This window comes from Sinocyclocheilus anshuiensis, unplaced genomic scaffold (genome assembly GCF_001515605.1).
Source record: "Sinocyclocheilus anshuiensis isolate Anshui unplaced genomic scaffold, SAMN03320099.WGS_v1.1 scaffold222, whole genome shotgun sequence".
In the NCBI taxonomy this organism is placed as follows: domain Eukaryota; kingdom Metazoa; phylum Chordata; class Actinopteri; order Cypriniformes; family Cyprinidae; genus Sinocyclocheilus; species Sinocyclocheilus anshuiensis.
In genome coordinates, this window is record NW_015542408.1 from 134,345 (window position 1) to 148,065 (window position 13,721).

The window sequence follows — 13,721 nt, forward strand, 5'->3', positions numbered from 1 at the left end:
CACGCCGCTTTTACAAGCTATTTAAAAGCGAAGGAAAGCGAGGAAAAGAGGGAACGCCCCCGCGGTGATACCGGTGTTGTCACATTTCGATTAACCAGTGTGAAAATTTCCTCACCATCACAACCCTAATATATATATATATATATATATATATATAAAATTTTATTTATTTTTTCCCCCCAGAAATGCTGTGTATGTTGTGTATTTACATTTTTCTGCTAAATAAATTCTTTTAAATAATTGTTTTGGTAAATACTCTTTTAAAAAAAGAGTATAAGAGTATAATGCTATTATTAAAAATTATTTAATAATAGTTGTATTAGTAGTAGTAGTACTACCATTACATTAAGTAAAATTTCTGTTATGGTTTCAGTTAAACTGAACTTTTATTTTGACGGGTCGATGTGAAGACCTTTAGGTTTCTGTTTGTATGTGATATGACAATAGTTTTCTCAAAAGAAACGATAAAATGCTAATGAAGTGACATGATAAAGTTGTTTATGCAGGGCTGTACAGTGCGACATATATGTGCATATATGTGCTACGAAAAAACTGGTCTGTGCGATTAATACATTTACTACTGTAGCACGCGTGCGATACAGTTTTGCATGTTCATAACACAGCCGCTTAATAGTGTGAAATGATTTCGTTGTGCTTGTTTGTGTGTGTGAGATTGATTATACTTGGTAGTTAGGGGTGTGCGATATGACGATTTTTGAAAAAAAATCACTCACTGCTCTTGACTGATGAACTTATCATCAGTCAGCTGCTTTAAAAAAAAAAAGTATAATTGATGTATATAGTGTTTTATTTTAATATTTGTTCATTCAATTTCTTGAATGCTACTGCTAAATACTGTACCTGAAAAATAAAGCAGTATTTGCTTTATTTGTATATTGTGTGTATTTGTAATGTATATCTTTGTTCTTATTTTCTAATAACAAAGATAAAATAATGACAAAGATTTTTTTGCCCAAATGTCTGCCACTCTTTTTTATTTTATATTTTGTTAAGGTGTAAGAGGTGTTATGTTTCTGCACTCTTCCATTTTCAGCAAATGAAGAAAACTTTGTCTAAAAACAATTTTTGTGATGGTTTGTATTTTTGTGCTCTGTATGGAACATCGGTGCCTGTTTAAGTGATGAACTCCATTACTTGTGTTTGTTTTCAGACATGATAACAGACATTTTATACTTGTGCTACAACTTTTTGGCCTGTGCTACAAAACTTTCAACCTCTGTAGCACCAGTGCTATGTGAAAAAAAATTAACGTACAGCCCTGGTTTATGTGTTTATGTACTCATATATTGAGGCGGCAGAGGCTAAAAATGGCACGAGCGTCACGCACGCTTCAGTATCCGTGTAGTAAACGAAATCGCATGTCTGCGCAATTCATTCACACAGAGACACACAGAACATGCAGGATTCATATTTAACTAGTATTTTAGCAGCTAGTCCATACAGTGCTTTGATTTAAGTGAACTGGCCTACTTTTGATGTATCTAGGGCTGCCACTAATGACTATTTTTATTTTGATTAATCTATTGACTAATTTGTCGATTAATCTAAATGATTAATTTTCCACAAAAAATCAACAATTTTACTTAAGAATATTTTATTAAACCAAATGAAATTCTAATTTCTATGAAATCCTTTTATTAAAGCAAAAGTTAAGTGCAACAAAGTGCAAGTGTCCATCTCATAGTCCAAAAAAAAAAAAGCAAGTGTCCATCTCATAGTCCAAAAAAAAAAAGCAAGTGTCCATCTCATAGTCCAAATCACTGAAATCAAAGTTCAGTATTATAGTGTAAGAATGACAACATATCCACGTGTTCTAGTCTACTAATAATAAAATTATAATAAAAAAACACTTTTTAAAGGAGTATTTACCAGAAATGTTATTTACCAGAATTTATTTATTATTATTTTTATTTTTTATTTTTTTTAATAAAATCAATTAATTGGAGATGCTTTTGATTATTAAAATTTAATGGAACCATTAAAATGGAATCCAGAAAATAATGGAAAACAGAATTTGGTAAAGATAAAACTGTAAAACTCAATTAATTAGACAGGCTTTTTGATTAATAAAATTTAATTTAACCATTAAAACTTAAAAATTAATTTGGAAAAAAAACGGATTTCATAGGGCCCTATAATTATAATAAATTTTTTGTGGTAATAAAAAATAGATGTAAGTGAACAATAGCCTTTAAAATTACTTGCCATTTCTTTAGGACAGAAATGCTATAGCCACTGTAATTAAAAGAATATGTGGACATCAAAACGTGTAAACTCAGAGCGAGGGTTTGAGCTTTTATTTTGAAACCGCGAGATAATGATGTATTCTCCTGTGTTTGCGTGGATTTATACATTTTTTACCTTACAAATCTGAGGAAATGCCGCACGTTGCGTTTCCAGATGAACATTATAATAAACCCAAACTCACAACAACATGCAGAGATGGAGTTTGCGACGCTCCACACATGAAAATGATAACAGTTCCTGTGGAACTACTATGAACGGAGCCACTGTGTGACACAAGTACTTAACCTACAAGCATGTACATAATTAAAGCGCATATACTGTATTAGAACTGCATCGTATAATTATTTAATTAAATCGTAGCGTTTGTGAATTCACAATTCACACTCACAAGAACATCATCTTCACATTTTGTTTAGAAAATGTAAAAAAGAATATTGTTTAATTTTTGTTTTTATGCACTTTCTATGTGTATAATAAAGAAGTTTGAACTTCCCTGAGATATTATAAGGCTCTTTGTGCAATAAAGAAAAAAAGACTAGAAACCTTTAATTCCAAAAAGCCCAGAGCTCAAACTTACACAGTTCATTTGAATAAAGAAAAACCAACTCGACACTGTGAATCTCGTGAATCTCAGCAAGGAACAAATAAATTTTGGATGGCAAAGCTGTTGAATAAAATTAGATGAGTGCATTAGAAACAAGTGCTAAAATGATATCTGGCGTCGAGTCGAGCATCCCAGGCACAGCAGATGAGAAACAGCCCCAGACCTTTGAGGGAAGATTTTAAATTGAATTTTAACTCAATATTAAGCGATCCTAAACAAAGAACATGTGGATTGAATTCCTCAAGTTAAATATTTTGACCAGGTCCACTAAAGCTGATACTGCAACAGGAGACAAAAAACTCATTCTGCAGCAAAAATTACATAAATGTTCTTATTATTGGGGCAGGAGTGAAGGGGTTAAATCGGGCGACACTATACTAGCATCAGTGGATTAGCCATTCCCAGCCAGAACACTTTCTCACACACATACACACACACAAACACATCGGTTTCTCTGTTGCTACAGCAACAGCTTACTTTCCATGTCAGCTGCAAAGCTGTTTCTATGGAGACACATATACAGAAAAAATTATTTGCGCCACAGCCAGGGACCAGATGGCAGTGAACTGTAAGAGTCACATGGAATGCACACACACACACACACACACAGAGAGAGTATACTCTCAACACATTTATCAGCTTTTGACTAGAATCAGTCAATACTCAATGAGCATCTAATGAGTACCAATTTATAAGTTCCATCCCCTTATCAAACAATTATAACATGTTCTCTTATAGGAATCAATGCAATCAACATTTACTGATAATAAACTTGAGATAACAAGTCACATCCCCCTGGATATTGACACATTCAGCACACTCCTGCAAAGCATCTTTTGGAAATACAGTTAACTACACTACAACTTATATATAGTGATGTTTTAAACAGGCCAAACTATATTGTATTTGGTAACACTTTCCAACAAGGTTAAATACATTAACATTATTTAATGCATTAGAGATCATGAACTAATATTGAAAAATAAACACTGTTCATGGTAATTTTTTTTTTATTTATGATTAACAAATAAAAATGGAAATTTTTTCAAATGGATTCACAAATCATTTTATGAATCAGTTCATTGCTGATCTGAACAGTCTGATTCACTGCAAATGAACTGGAATTCCCAGCAGCACCTGACAAAGGCATTTATTATGGCCTTGTCTTGCAAATCTATAAGGCTTTTAATGCTATATGCAAAAAATGTGAACTACAAACGTTCTGTTTAGCCTGGTTGTCACAGCTATATATATATATTTTTTTTTTTAAAAGCAGCTGTTTTCAGGCTACTGAAAAATGTTAAGCAAATGTGAAAAAAGTGAAGTCAAAAAGAGTAAAAATGAAATGAAAACTAGAGTAAATTAAGGTCAGCACTTCCCACTCTGCAGTTAAAGATTGATGTCTCAATGCAGAGCGGTTTTGGCATCCTTACCTGACTCCTGTCCTTGTCCACTTTCTTAAAACACTTATTGAGGGACAGATTGTGCCTGACTGAGTTCTTCCACCCCGTGGGGGCATTGGCAAAGTAAGGGAAGTGTTCCAGGATCCAGTTGTATATGTCTTTAACTGGCAGTCTCTTGGAGGGGGCATCTTCTATGGCCATGAAGATGAGGCAGCTGAAGGAATAAGGGGGTTTGCAGTTCGGGTTCTGCTTGGCGTCGTAAGGGAGGTCCGAGTGGGCCGGGGTGTCATCGTCCAAGTCCTGGACGGGGCTGACGCTCCTCAGCACAGGGTCACCGAAGCTGTTGAGCAGGTTCTTGCTCTCGTGGAGCCAGTTGAGGTTGGTGAGTTCCTCATCCTCCATGCTGCCCTTCTCCAGTTTGATGGTGGGAAGAGCCAGGTCCATCTCCTCTGCCTCCTGCAGGGCGCGCGTGATGGAGCTTGCCTGATAGAACTGGCTCAGGCCGCTCGCGACGCTGACCCCGGAGCTTTCCGGCTTCTTACTGGGAGGCATAACCGGACCCATTTAGACCAAGGCTCCTACAGAAGACACCAAAGAGAACACGATCACAATCACAGAAGGTCAAAGGTGAAATTAAAACACATTAAGAGCGCCGTTTAGGACAGTGCGAGAGACTATGAGGCAGGCTTCACACATGAGATATTCCTCAATCCGAATCCACTATTGTACAAGTTAACAAACTGACAGTCTTGGAGGATGACTAAGATCACTTGATGTTCAGATCACTGCAGGAAGCCCTTTTTTTCTATCCAAGGGACAAAACATTCTCTGAGAGCACAAATGAACGAGACTATGAGAACCATCCTACTCTGTCAACAGCAAGAATGCACGGCACGCAAGTCTGCTCTCGGAGATGATGGAACAGCTATCGAGCAACCGAAGACGTGTGTGAAATATTTCAAGTAAATGGAATATAACGCTCAAGGTCATCTACAAATTATCTGCTCTGTTTTATGTTCTCTCAATTGCTCTTTTTATAGTTGCCATACACAGATAAAAATACAGATATCAGTACATATATAATGTGACAAATAGATGTAACGGTATGAAAATTTCTTATCACTATTATAGTGACCAAAATTATCACGGTTATCGGTATTAACATGGTATTGTTAAAATGTGCTGGAAATGTTCAAAAAGTACTGACACACAAATCATTTTACCAAGTTTTATATTTAAAATCAACAAACAATAAATAAAATGGCTTATATAAAAACACCAAAACAATAACATTACCAATGATGTCCAGATTTTAAATGGCAACATGACTGACAACAGTTTATCTAATGACCTGTACAAAATGTTCAAATAAAGCTTTGAAAAAGTTTAATAAAATGGCAAACCTCACATTTCAGCCTTTAAATAAAGAAAAGGGTTCAGTCAAAATGATAATTGATTAATAAATGATTATATTTATATCTGCTCCATAAATACTTCTAGATACACAGACGCGTGTAGAATCCACATAAGCTTGTTTTCATTAACCAGTCAAAATTTACAGCAGGGCATGCAAATTTGGTCTGTTTTTTGACCAAACAAAAACTGCACACAGGCTGAATGTAAATGTAACTCTCTGTAAATCGACTCTCTGACACTAGGTGGCGCTTATGGAACAGCAGAATTACAGCTGTTTCCCGTAACCTCCCTAGACAAAGCAGCATTGCGATTAAGAACACTACTTTATAAGGTATTACATGGAGCGAAGATGAAAACAAAATGCCGTCAAATCTTTTCTGAAGACTGTCAGAACCTTCAAAGGTACATTCATATAATTAATGCATACATATATTCAATTGTATAATAACCTCCCAGCTTCCCGCCATGTTTTCACCCAAAACAAAACTACTCTGCGTGCTGTGCGCACATGAGACTGTTACTTAAAACTTTGCTTTATGCTGGATTTAGTTTTTTTTTTTACTTTGCTTTATGCAGTATTTATTCATCCTGAGTTTTTCAAATCGTGTTAATCGAATACGGTTTTAATGATACTTAAAATATCGATATTTTACTACAATTTACTACAATATATTACTACAATAAGGCGCTTTATATAGATTTCCCTGCTCCCAGCATCTAAAAAATGCATGGAAATCGCGGCCGCGCCATTTCCAACTTCTTTCTAAAACGCTCTGAGCAACCATGAACTGTGTTCTCTATGAAGATGGGGAAGCACGAGGAACCGAAGGATAAACAGATTTCCAGCCACTGTATTAGCTCTACTGCTCTATATATGTTTATGGAGATAAAAGGAGATGGAGATAAAAGCTGCCCCGGAACAGCTATCAGCGTGGACTGTAGGCATCGATCACGTTATTATTGCAGAGCGCATATTGAGTCCGTGAGTAGCCTAACCTCTCCGCTCGGATCGCAGGTGAATTTCCCTCACTATATGAGTGAGAGAGAGCAGCACCGGCACGTCCAGTTTTATGTAAACAAAACTGGATGCTCTCCCTCTCTCTCAGACATTACAAGTGCGCGTTAGGGCACCAACCGGCAGAAACTGCACCTATGGCATGGACGACAAAACAAAACCTTGCCAGAGCCGTAATGCGGCGCAGAAGTGTGCAATGTATTTGCTTGCCGCGCGTGTACATTTGAAATAACGAACCTGAGCGTGCAAAAGACGCTATGTGAATGTCTTTTTCCCCCCTGCATGTCATGTGCGCGGGGCTGTTTTTATGATGAGAGCAGAGGAAAGGTTGAGAAAGCACTCCAGGTAAATTTTGAAATGTACCAAGTTTATTTATATATATATATAAAAGTTGATAAGCAGTTAAATGTGTTGGTTTACACACAAAGAAAAGTAAGCTTTTAGTAAGTCCAAGAATAAAATGATTAATTTCCTTAGCATGTTAAATTTGATTTACAGAATTTTTGTGCTGCTTTCTAACAGTTTGGACTTGAATAAAGAGAGAAAACTTGCACAACCTTTTCACAGGCATTTTGTTTTCATAGTTAGACAGATATCGTGATGTATCATTATAGAATTGTCTAGCAATATATCGATTACCGCAGAATCGCTGCATCGTGATATCATCGTATCGTGAGCCATGTATCGTGATTCGTATCGTATCGTGAGGTACCCTGCGATTCCCACTACTAAAGACTGACGTAATGGCTGCTGAGAATTCAACTTTGCCATCACAGGAATTAATTATTTTATGTTTTAAAATATATTAGAAAACATTACATTTGAATTGTAATAATATTTTACAATATTACAAAGAATAAAATATGATTAAATATTTATGCATTACTTAATATTCATGAGCTAAGTCTTGTCACCACAACCAGCACAAATGACAGCCATAGTATTACTAATCTAAAAATAACTGACTATCTATTTCAATACACTGACTAACCCATAAAGAACTGGGTGTGACAGAGGGGAAAGATATTATAGGGGCATGTCAATCACTGAATCAAATACTCCAAACATGACACCAGAAAAACAGTCTGCGACCTTCCCTGTGATCTGTCACAAAGATCAATTTATGTGGCGCTGTCTCTGCTGCCTCGCTCAACACACCCGGTCCATCTGCAAAAGCAATTACTAGAAAGTCACCATCAAACATGATACTGCCGAAATTATTCTACTAAAACATAAAAATCACACTCTGCTTCAAAGAGCAGATTATGTTTTTCTAAAACAACGAGACCTCTGCTTTACACTGATTGTCATTCAGAAAAGAGAAATACTTAAAGATTATACTTCAGCGCTGCAGAGAGAGCAGCATTTTGAAGTGGAACGAAATCGCCTCTTGTTCAACCCAGCCATCAGCACATTGAAATGCAATGCAGACACTAAAATCATGCATGAAAAATCAATGTACTGCATCTTTCCAATGAGGAGCGCTCATCTCACTCAGCCTCCGATGGGGCGCGCCAGTCCCGTGAGCCGCTGCACAGGAAAATTATATTACAGCTGACAGTAAAGTAATTTAATTGCACTGTTGCCATGACAACGCAGGGCTCTGTTTAGGCCTAATTTGCTGGCAACTGCCAATTGTGTCCCAAGAGACCCGAAACATAATTATTGACCATTATTTTCGACTTCAAAGAAAGTTTTTGCAAAATACTTCTGAGTATCACACGATACGGAAGAGCAATGATGTAAATTCTCTTTTCCTGGTTTATTTAAGAACAAAGTTTGCTGTCATGTTAACATTTACAAGAAAATACACAGTATTTTGCAATTTCATTTAGCTCAAAATGTGAGAGGGTCACTTTGAACATGGAAAGTTAATTTGTAACACTTTGCTTTTAGAATACCCTCAAAATGCAAACTTATTCTAACACCATCTGCACCAAAATGGGCCCAAAATAAAAGAAAAACATGCATACTGGTTCCCACATGAGTTATTGTTGTGAATGATACATTATACTTGATGACCAGGTTCAGGTTTGTTTCTGCAGGATTGTGTTTCTCTGGCAAATAGCTGTAAATGTGTTCCAGTCGTGCGTCCAGATGACAGCAGAAAGCCAGATCACAGAGGGTGGGTTAAAGCTACAGATAATTAGGCATGATGCTCTGATCAGAGCCCAAATACCATCTGCCTGTCTAAATCAACATTTGTTTGGCAGCCTCATCATAAATCAGTGATTAAACACATGCATACATGCAGTTTGCGTTTAATATAGTCATATACAGTACATCTGCATATGCAAGCGACCGGCCATTGGGCTTGAATAAATTAACGTCCGCCCGTGTCTGCCATGTGTTAAAATGCATAACGATATTCTATAATTGGCTATGTTCATTTACATGCCAGTATGAGTGACATAACAAAGACAGCACGATGACAAAGAACAGCACTTTGTTCCCTCATCACCCATCTTAACATCTGACTATTAACCACATACACGAGTGCCAAGAGAGATCCTCTATTCAACACGCAGACGCAGACCGTCCTGATATTACAAGCCAGGCGACTGCCAAACTGTCATTGTTTTGCTCGCTTGATTGGGAGAGCTGCGTTAAAACAAGCACGAAACTCATTTAAAGTGGGTGAAGAACAAGTAATGAGTCTATTCATGCTGGTAATAAATCGCCCACTGAGTCACTCAGCCACAAAAACAAGAAAAAGTTAACTTTATGTGCAACTTGACTTCTAATATGTCACATTCTCAACAAATTAGACTAAACTAGATTTTTTACAATGTCAGAAGAAAATGCGACTGGTGCAAAATTCGTTAGTGGTTGCCAGGATGATGCTAAGGTCAAGTTAAAATCTCCTCAATTCTTCTCTTTTCATGCAAACCTGGTGATGAACTAGATGTCAATGGGGTTTAAACGAGCGCAGCTTCCTAGAAGAGTTTGTTTTGTTGCTTGAGGGTGAAAGTATTCAAAAATAGAACCACACTGTAATAAATAATCAGATTTAAGAATACTTTGACAAGTACTTCAGCTTTACATCAAAACGATTGCCATCCATCCCACAAGACTCCTATTTCCTTACATCACACTTAATATCAACCTGACATATAAATGGGCCTTTGAGAAAGTAAAAATAAACTCTGTACCTGCTCTGAGATTTCATTCATACGCTTGGCGTAGGCTTCTCTCAGCTCTCGTGATAAACACTTTCCTTCCCTCTAGACAGAAACACATTTATATGTAATCTCACACCACGGTACCCATATTTCCGAGGCACTCCAAAGTACGTAATAGCTCTCTTTTGAGGGCATAAACACTCCACAGCCTACGTCAAAATCCCGGCAAGCCTTGACTCATCTGCTCGGAGTGTTTACCTGTAAGAATTCTCTCAAAGGGTGTGACCTGCGGAGGCTACTCCTCTTGTGGAATCACATGTCATGCCCTACTAACCTAACTGGCAAAGCCCCTCCCCCGGCGCGTCTGATTGGACGCAGGCCCGTGAGCTCCTATGAGCTGCAGAGATACGTTTCAGCGAAAACAGAGACAAGAATTGTCATTTACATGAGAAAAACAAACTTAGCTGGAGGACTCCTGGCATTTTCTTGAAGCAGGTAATCCACATGTTTGACGCTATGAAAACAAATCCAGTCATGGTCTCGGCTCGAACAAAAAAGTCATGTGCTGTCAATACTCGAGAAACGAAGGAGAGGTGAAAGGTCACGTTCTCTCTGCCGCAGAGGCAGTAAATAGCTGCACTCAGGCTGTTTTTAAAGCGGCTCTCTTATCATTCCACAACAGAGAAGTGGCAGGTAGAGATTTCATACGGCTCAAAGTGAAAACCATGTCCAACTCAAAGCCTCGACTAAGCAGACACAAAACAACCACTCTGCGTTCAAATAGCCCCAATTACACAATAAATAATCAAAGGGCTTTAATCTTGGCATTAAAAAACATTACAAAAGTTGCAGCGAGTCTTTTTATCCCATTTGAAACTACAGCTTTTAATTACAGCTGGTCTGCGCAGCTCTCTGCTCACAGTATTGTTATGCCCAGAGCCAAGTATTGAGCAAGAGTTTCCACGGCTTAACACGGTTATCATGGGTTAGTACTTGCAGAAATGATTTATAACCACTCTTTTGATTAATCTACCCAAGTGTATTTATTCAAAGCCAAAAAACATTGTGCACAGACAGTCTATGAACAATTTCACTATGAGATGCTGGTTCACACAAGTGACTCGGAGTTGTCTGAGCATAACTTTCCTTTCATTCTTAACCAGGAATGTTTCATGTTTAATACAAGTTCAGGTTTGTTCAACAACATTCAGGAGGATGTTTGACAAAATATGTAAACTTATAAAAACACGTTTTGAGATGCAGTCTCGTCTTCTCTCTTATCTGCCCAAGAGCAAATCCTAATTTCACCCTCTGTGAGAGCAGACGATATCGTAAACTATATCTAAACACATCTGGTATATTAATGAATGCCTGGCTAAATGGAATCTCCTTTGTGTTGTGGAAGCTACTTTGAAACTATAGCTTGCCAACCTACACTTTAAAGTAGTCACTGTACAGTCAAGTTACTAACCACTTACAAAATTAAAAAGAGACAGCAAGTTAGTAGCATTTAAAATTTCTAAAATAAAAGTTCTGAAGAATGTTTAAATATTTAAAAACACTATATACAAATTTATTTTTTCATAATATATTTTATAAAACAATAATTTTATATATATATATACATATATATATTGTTTTTACGCATTAAAAAGAGGCATATATTTTTCTTCACTTGTTTTCCTTAATATTTATAAAAGATAAAAATACATATTTTAAATATTAAATATTATATTTGATGCATTATAAAAAAGTATATTAATATAAATACTATATACAAATATTTATTTAAAATATAAATAAAAATATGTAATTACACATGTAATTTAATTAGGTTGTAATTTTTGGCAGTTTTAAAGATGAAGTTGAAAACATAGCCATGAACAGCAAAATTTAAATAAATATTATTCTATAAATCTATCTAGAAGACCTAAAATACTATGTAGATTCTCAAATTGGTCAATTGTTTTTTTTTTTTTTAAATCAATTCATTTACATGAACTCTCCAAATGAATCAATTCACTAGAATTAATCAGAGTTTCCAGTGCTACATACGAGAGTGCGTCTGACTTAACTCGCTCGGAAGTAAAACCATGTGCAAATTACAATGCGACATTGAAAACAGCAATGTAGCTTTGTGGTTGCGCTACACTGCTACTAGTTAGGAAAAGACTCTTGGAAAAGCTAAAGTATTCTGAAAACAACCAAGCGACTGTCATGCTACTGAAAAATGAAGTTAAATCGGTAAAATTACTACATTTAGTCTCGAATGCTCCTTTTCCCCCTCCTAAGCCTTCCCGTTTGAAATCCTAACAAGGTTATTTACTAGAACAAATGTACGGTCAACAAGGAAGTACCCTTATAGTTAATTCCACCATTTCAGTAGTATCTAAATGATCCTAGTCTAATTTAAGCACACAAAGCTGGATTTAAGATATGATATTCTAAAATTGTTTTATCTCTCAGCGCCCAATAAGCAGATTACCATGAATGTTCTACCTAGTAGCCGAGAGCTCATTAAAGCAGAAACAAAGACTCGATAGTATCAGAGGCTGCATATATTTTCCCCACAGAGGTCATTAGGGTAGATTATCACTGTTCTGTGGAGATAGAAACTCCAATTCCTGCTCGTTTCAGCTCTGGCTGGGCTGCTGCCCGCGAGGAGAGCTTTAGTCAGGCTGCAGCGGCAACTGTGTTACCACACTTACTCCGAGGCACATGTGCGTCCGTTACCCTGGTAACGGGAGGATGGCTGGGACAGAGTGGCAAGCTGTGTTAATTCTTTCACCCGTGAAGCCCAGAGGATCACCGCCATTTCTCTTCATTTCCATCGGAATCGGAGACCCCATTAAAACTGTCCCGATTTTCAGCACATCTCAGCTTATTACCACCATGGCTTCATTCTTTTTTCTTCCAGATTTCCTTATTGGATACATCAGAGGCAAAGAGAGGTACAAATTGAACAAGAGCTTTGAATAAATGCAGTAATGGATCTCCATACAAGTACAAAGCTGTGTTCAGCCGTGGATTTATATCCATAATGTAATCGTGCTTAATGGATCTCAATCACATCTACCAACCCCCTCATGAAGCAATGCAGCCTCCACCATGACCATTCTGACAGCAGCGTGAAGAACTCAGGTCAGCCTCGCTATAAACAGCACTGGACTTTTCTTTGTGCTTAGATCACAATCCTGTGGCATACTGGATACCCAGGAAACAAGACAGCTAGTTTGTAGTTAGTAGTTAGTAGAACTACACTGCAAAAAATGACCGTGAATTTAACGGTAAAAGACTGTAAAAATGCTACAGTAAAAACCTGTTAAATGGTTAACGGTACATTCCCCTACTATATACGGTGAAAAACTGTATTGGACATTACATGTATTGGACATTAATTTTACGGTAGTATACCGTTTTTTGGAAGTGAAAAAGACCATATAACTTACAGTAAATAACCGTAAATTTACATTCCCAGAATTCCCTGCGTTACATTTCAAATTTGATGTTTTTTTTGTTGAAATAACTATGTTTCTTCTTAGTTTTTTCTTATCAGTTTTGTATATTAGGGTTGTGTGTTACACCTAATGTTGTTAAATGAATGTTTATTGCATTATTTCAGTTTCATGTGTGTTACCATGATGGTGTTTGGTGTTTGTGTGAATGACACTGTGCACCTTCTATATATGTTATTATTTAAAAGCTGCTTGTGATGGGCTAAAGTTCATCATGTGACTTTCTCATCACCACCTGCATTTGGTGGTTATCAGTGTATTACAAAGGTACAAAACAGATTTCAGTACTTCAATAAGGTTGGTATATTAACATTATATCAGTTAATGAAATTACGGTATTTAACTGTAAATTTAAGTTAAAACCGTAAAACCTAAAAC

At 36.7% G+C, this 13,721-nt stretch overlaps 1 protein-coding gene across 4 annotated transcripts in view; it reads right to left on the bottom strand.

The window, feature by feature from the left end:
• The window catches only part of LOC107693108 (forkhead box protein N3-like), a 103,019-nt gene that overhangs the window by 65,689 nt on the left and 23,609 nt on the right, over positions 1 to 13,721 (bottom strand). For 3 of the 4 annotated variants that reach the window (XM_016492357.1, XM_016492360.1, XM_016492361.1), the window contains exon 2: positions 4,306 to 4,853. In XM_016492357.1, the coding sequence (XP_016347843.1) occupies positions 4,306 to 4,839 (534 nt within the window). In that variant the 5' untranslated portion in view covers positions 4,840 to 4,853. Of the gene's footprint in view, positions 1 to 4,305; positions 4,854 to 9,858; positions 10,024 to 13,721 lie in introns of those variants that run through there. The other variant, XM_016492359.1, reaches the window with a different exon arrangement.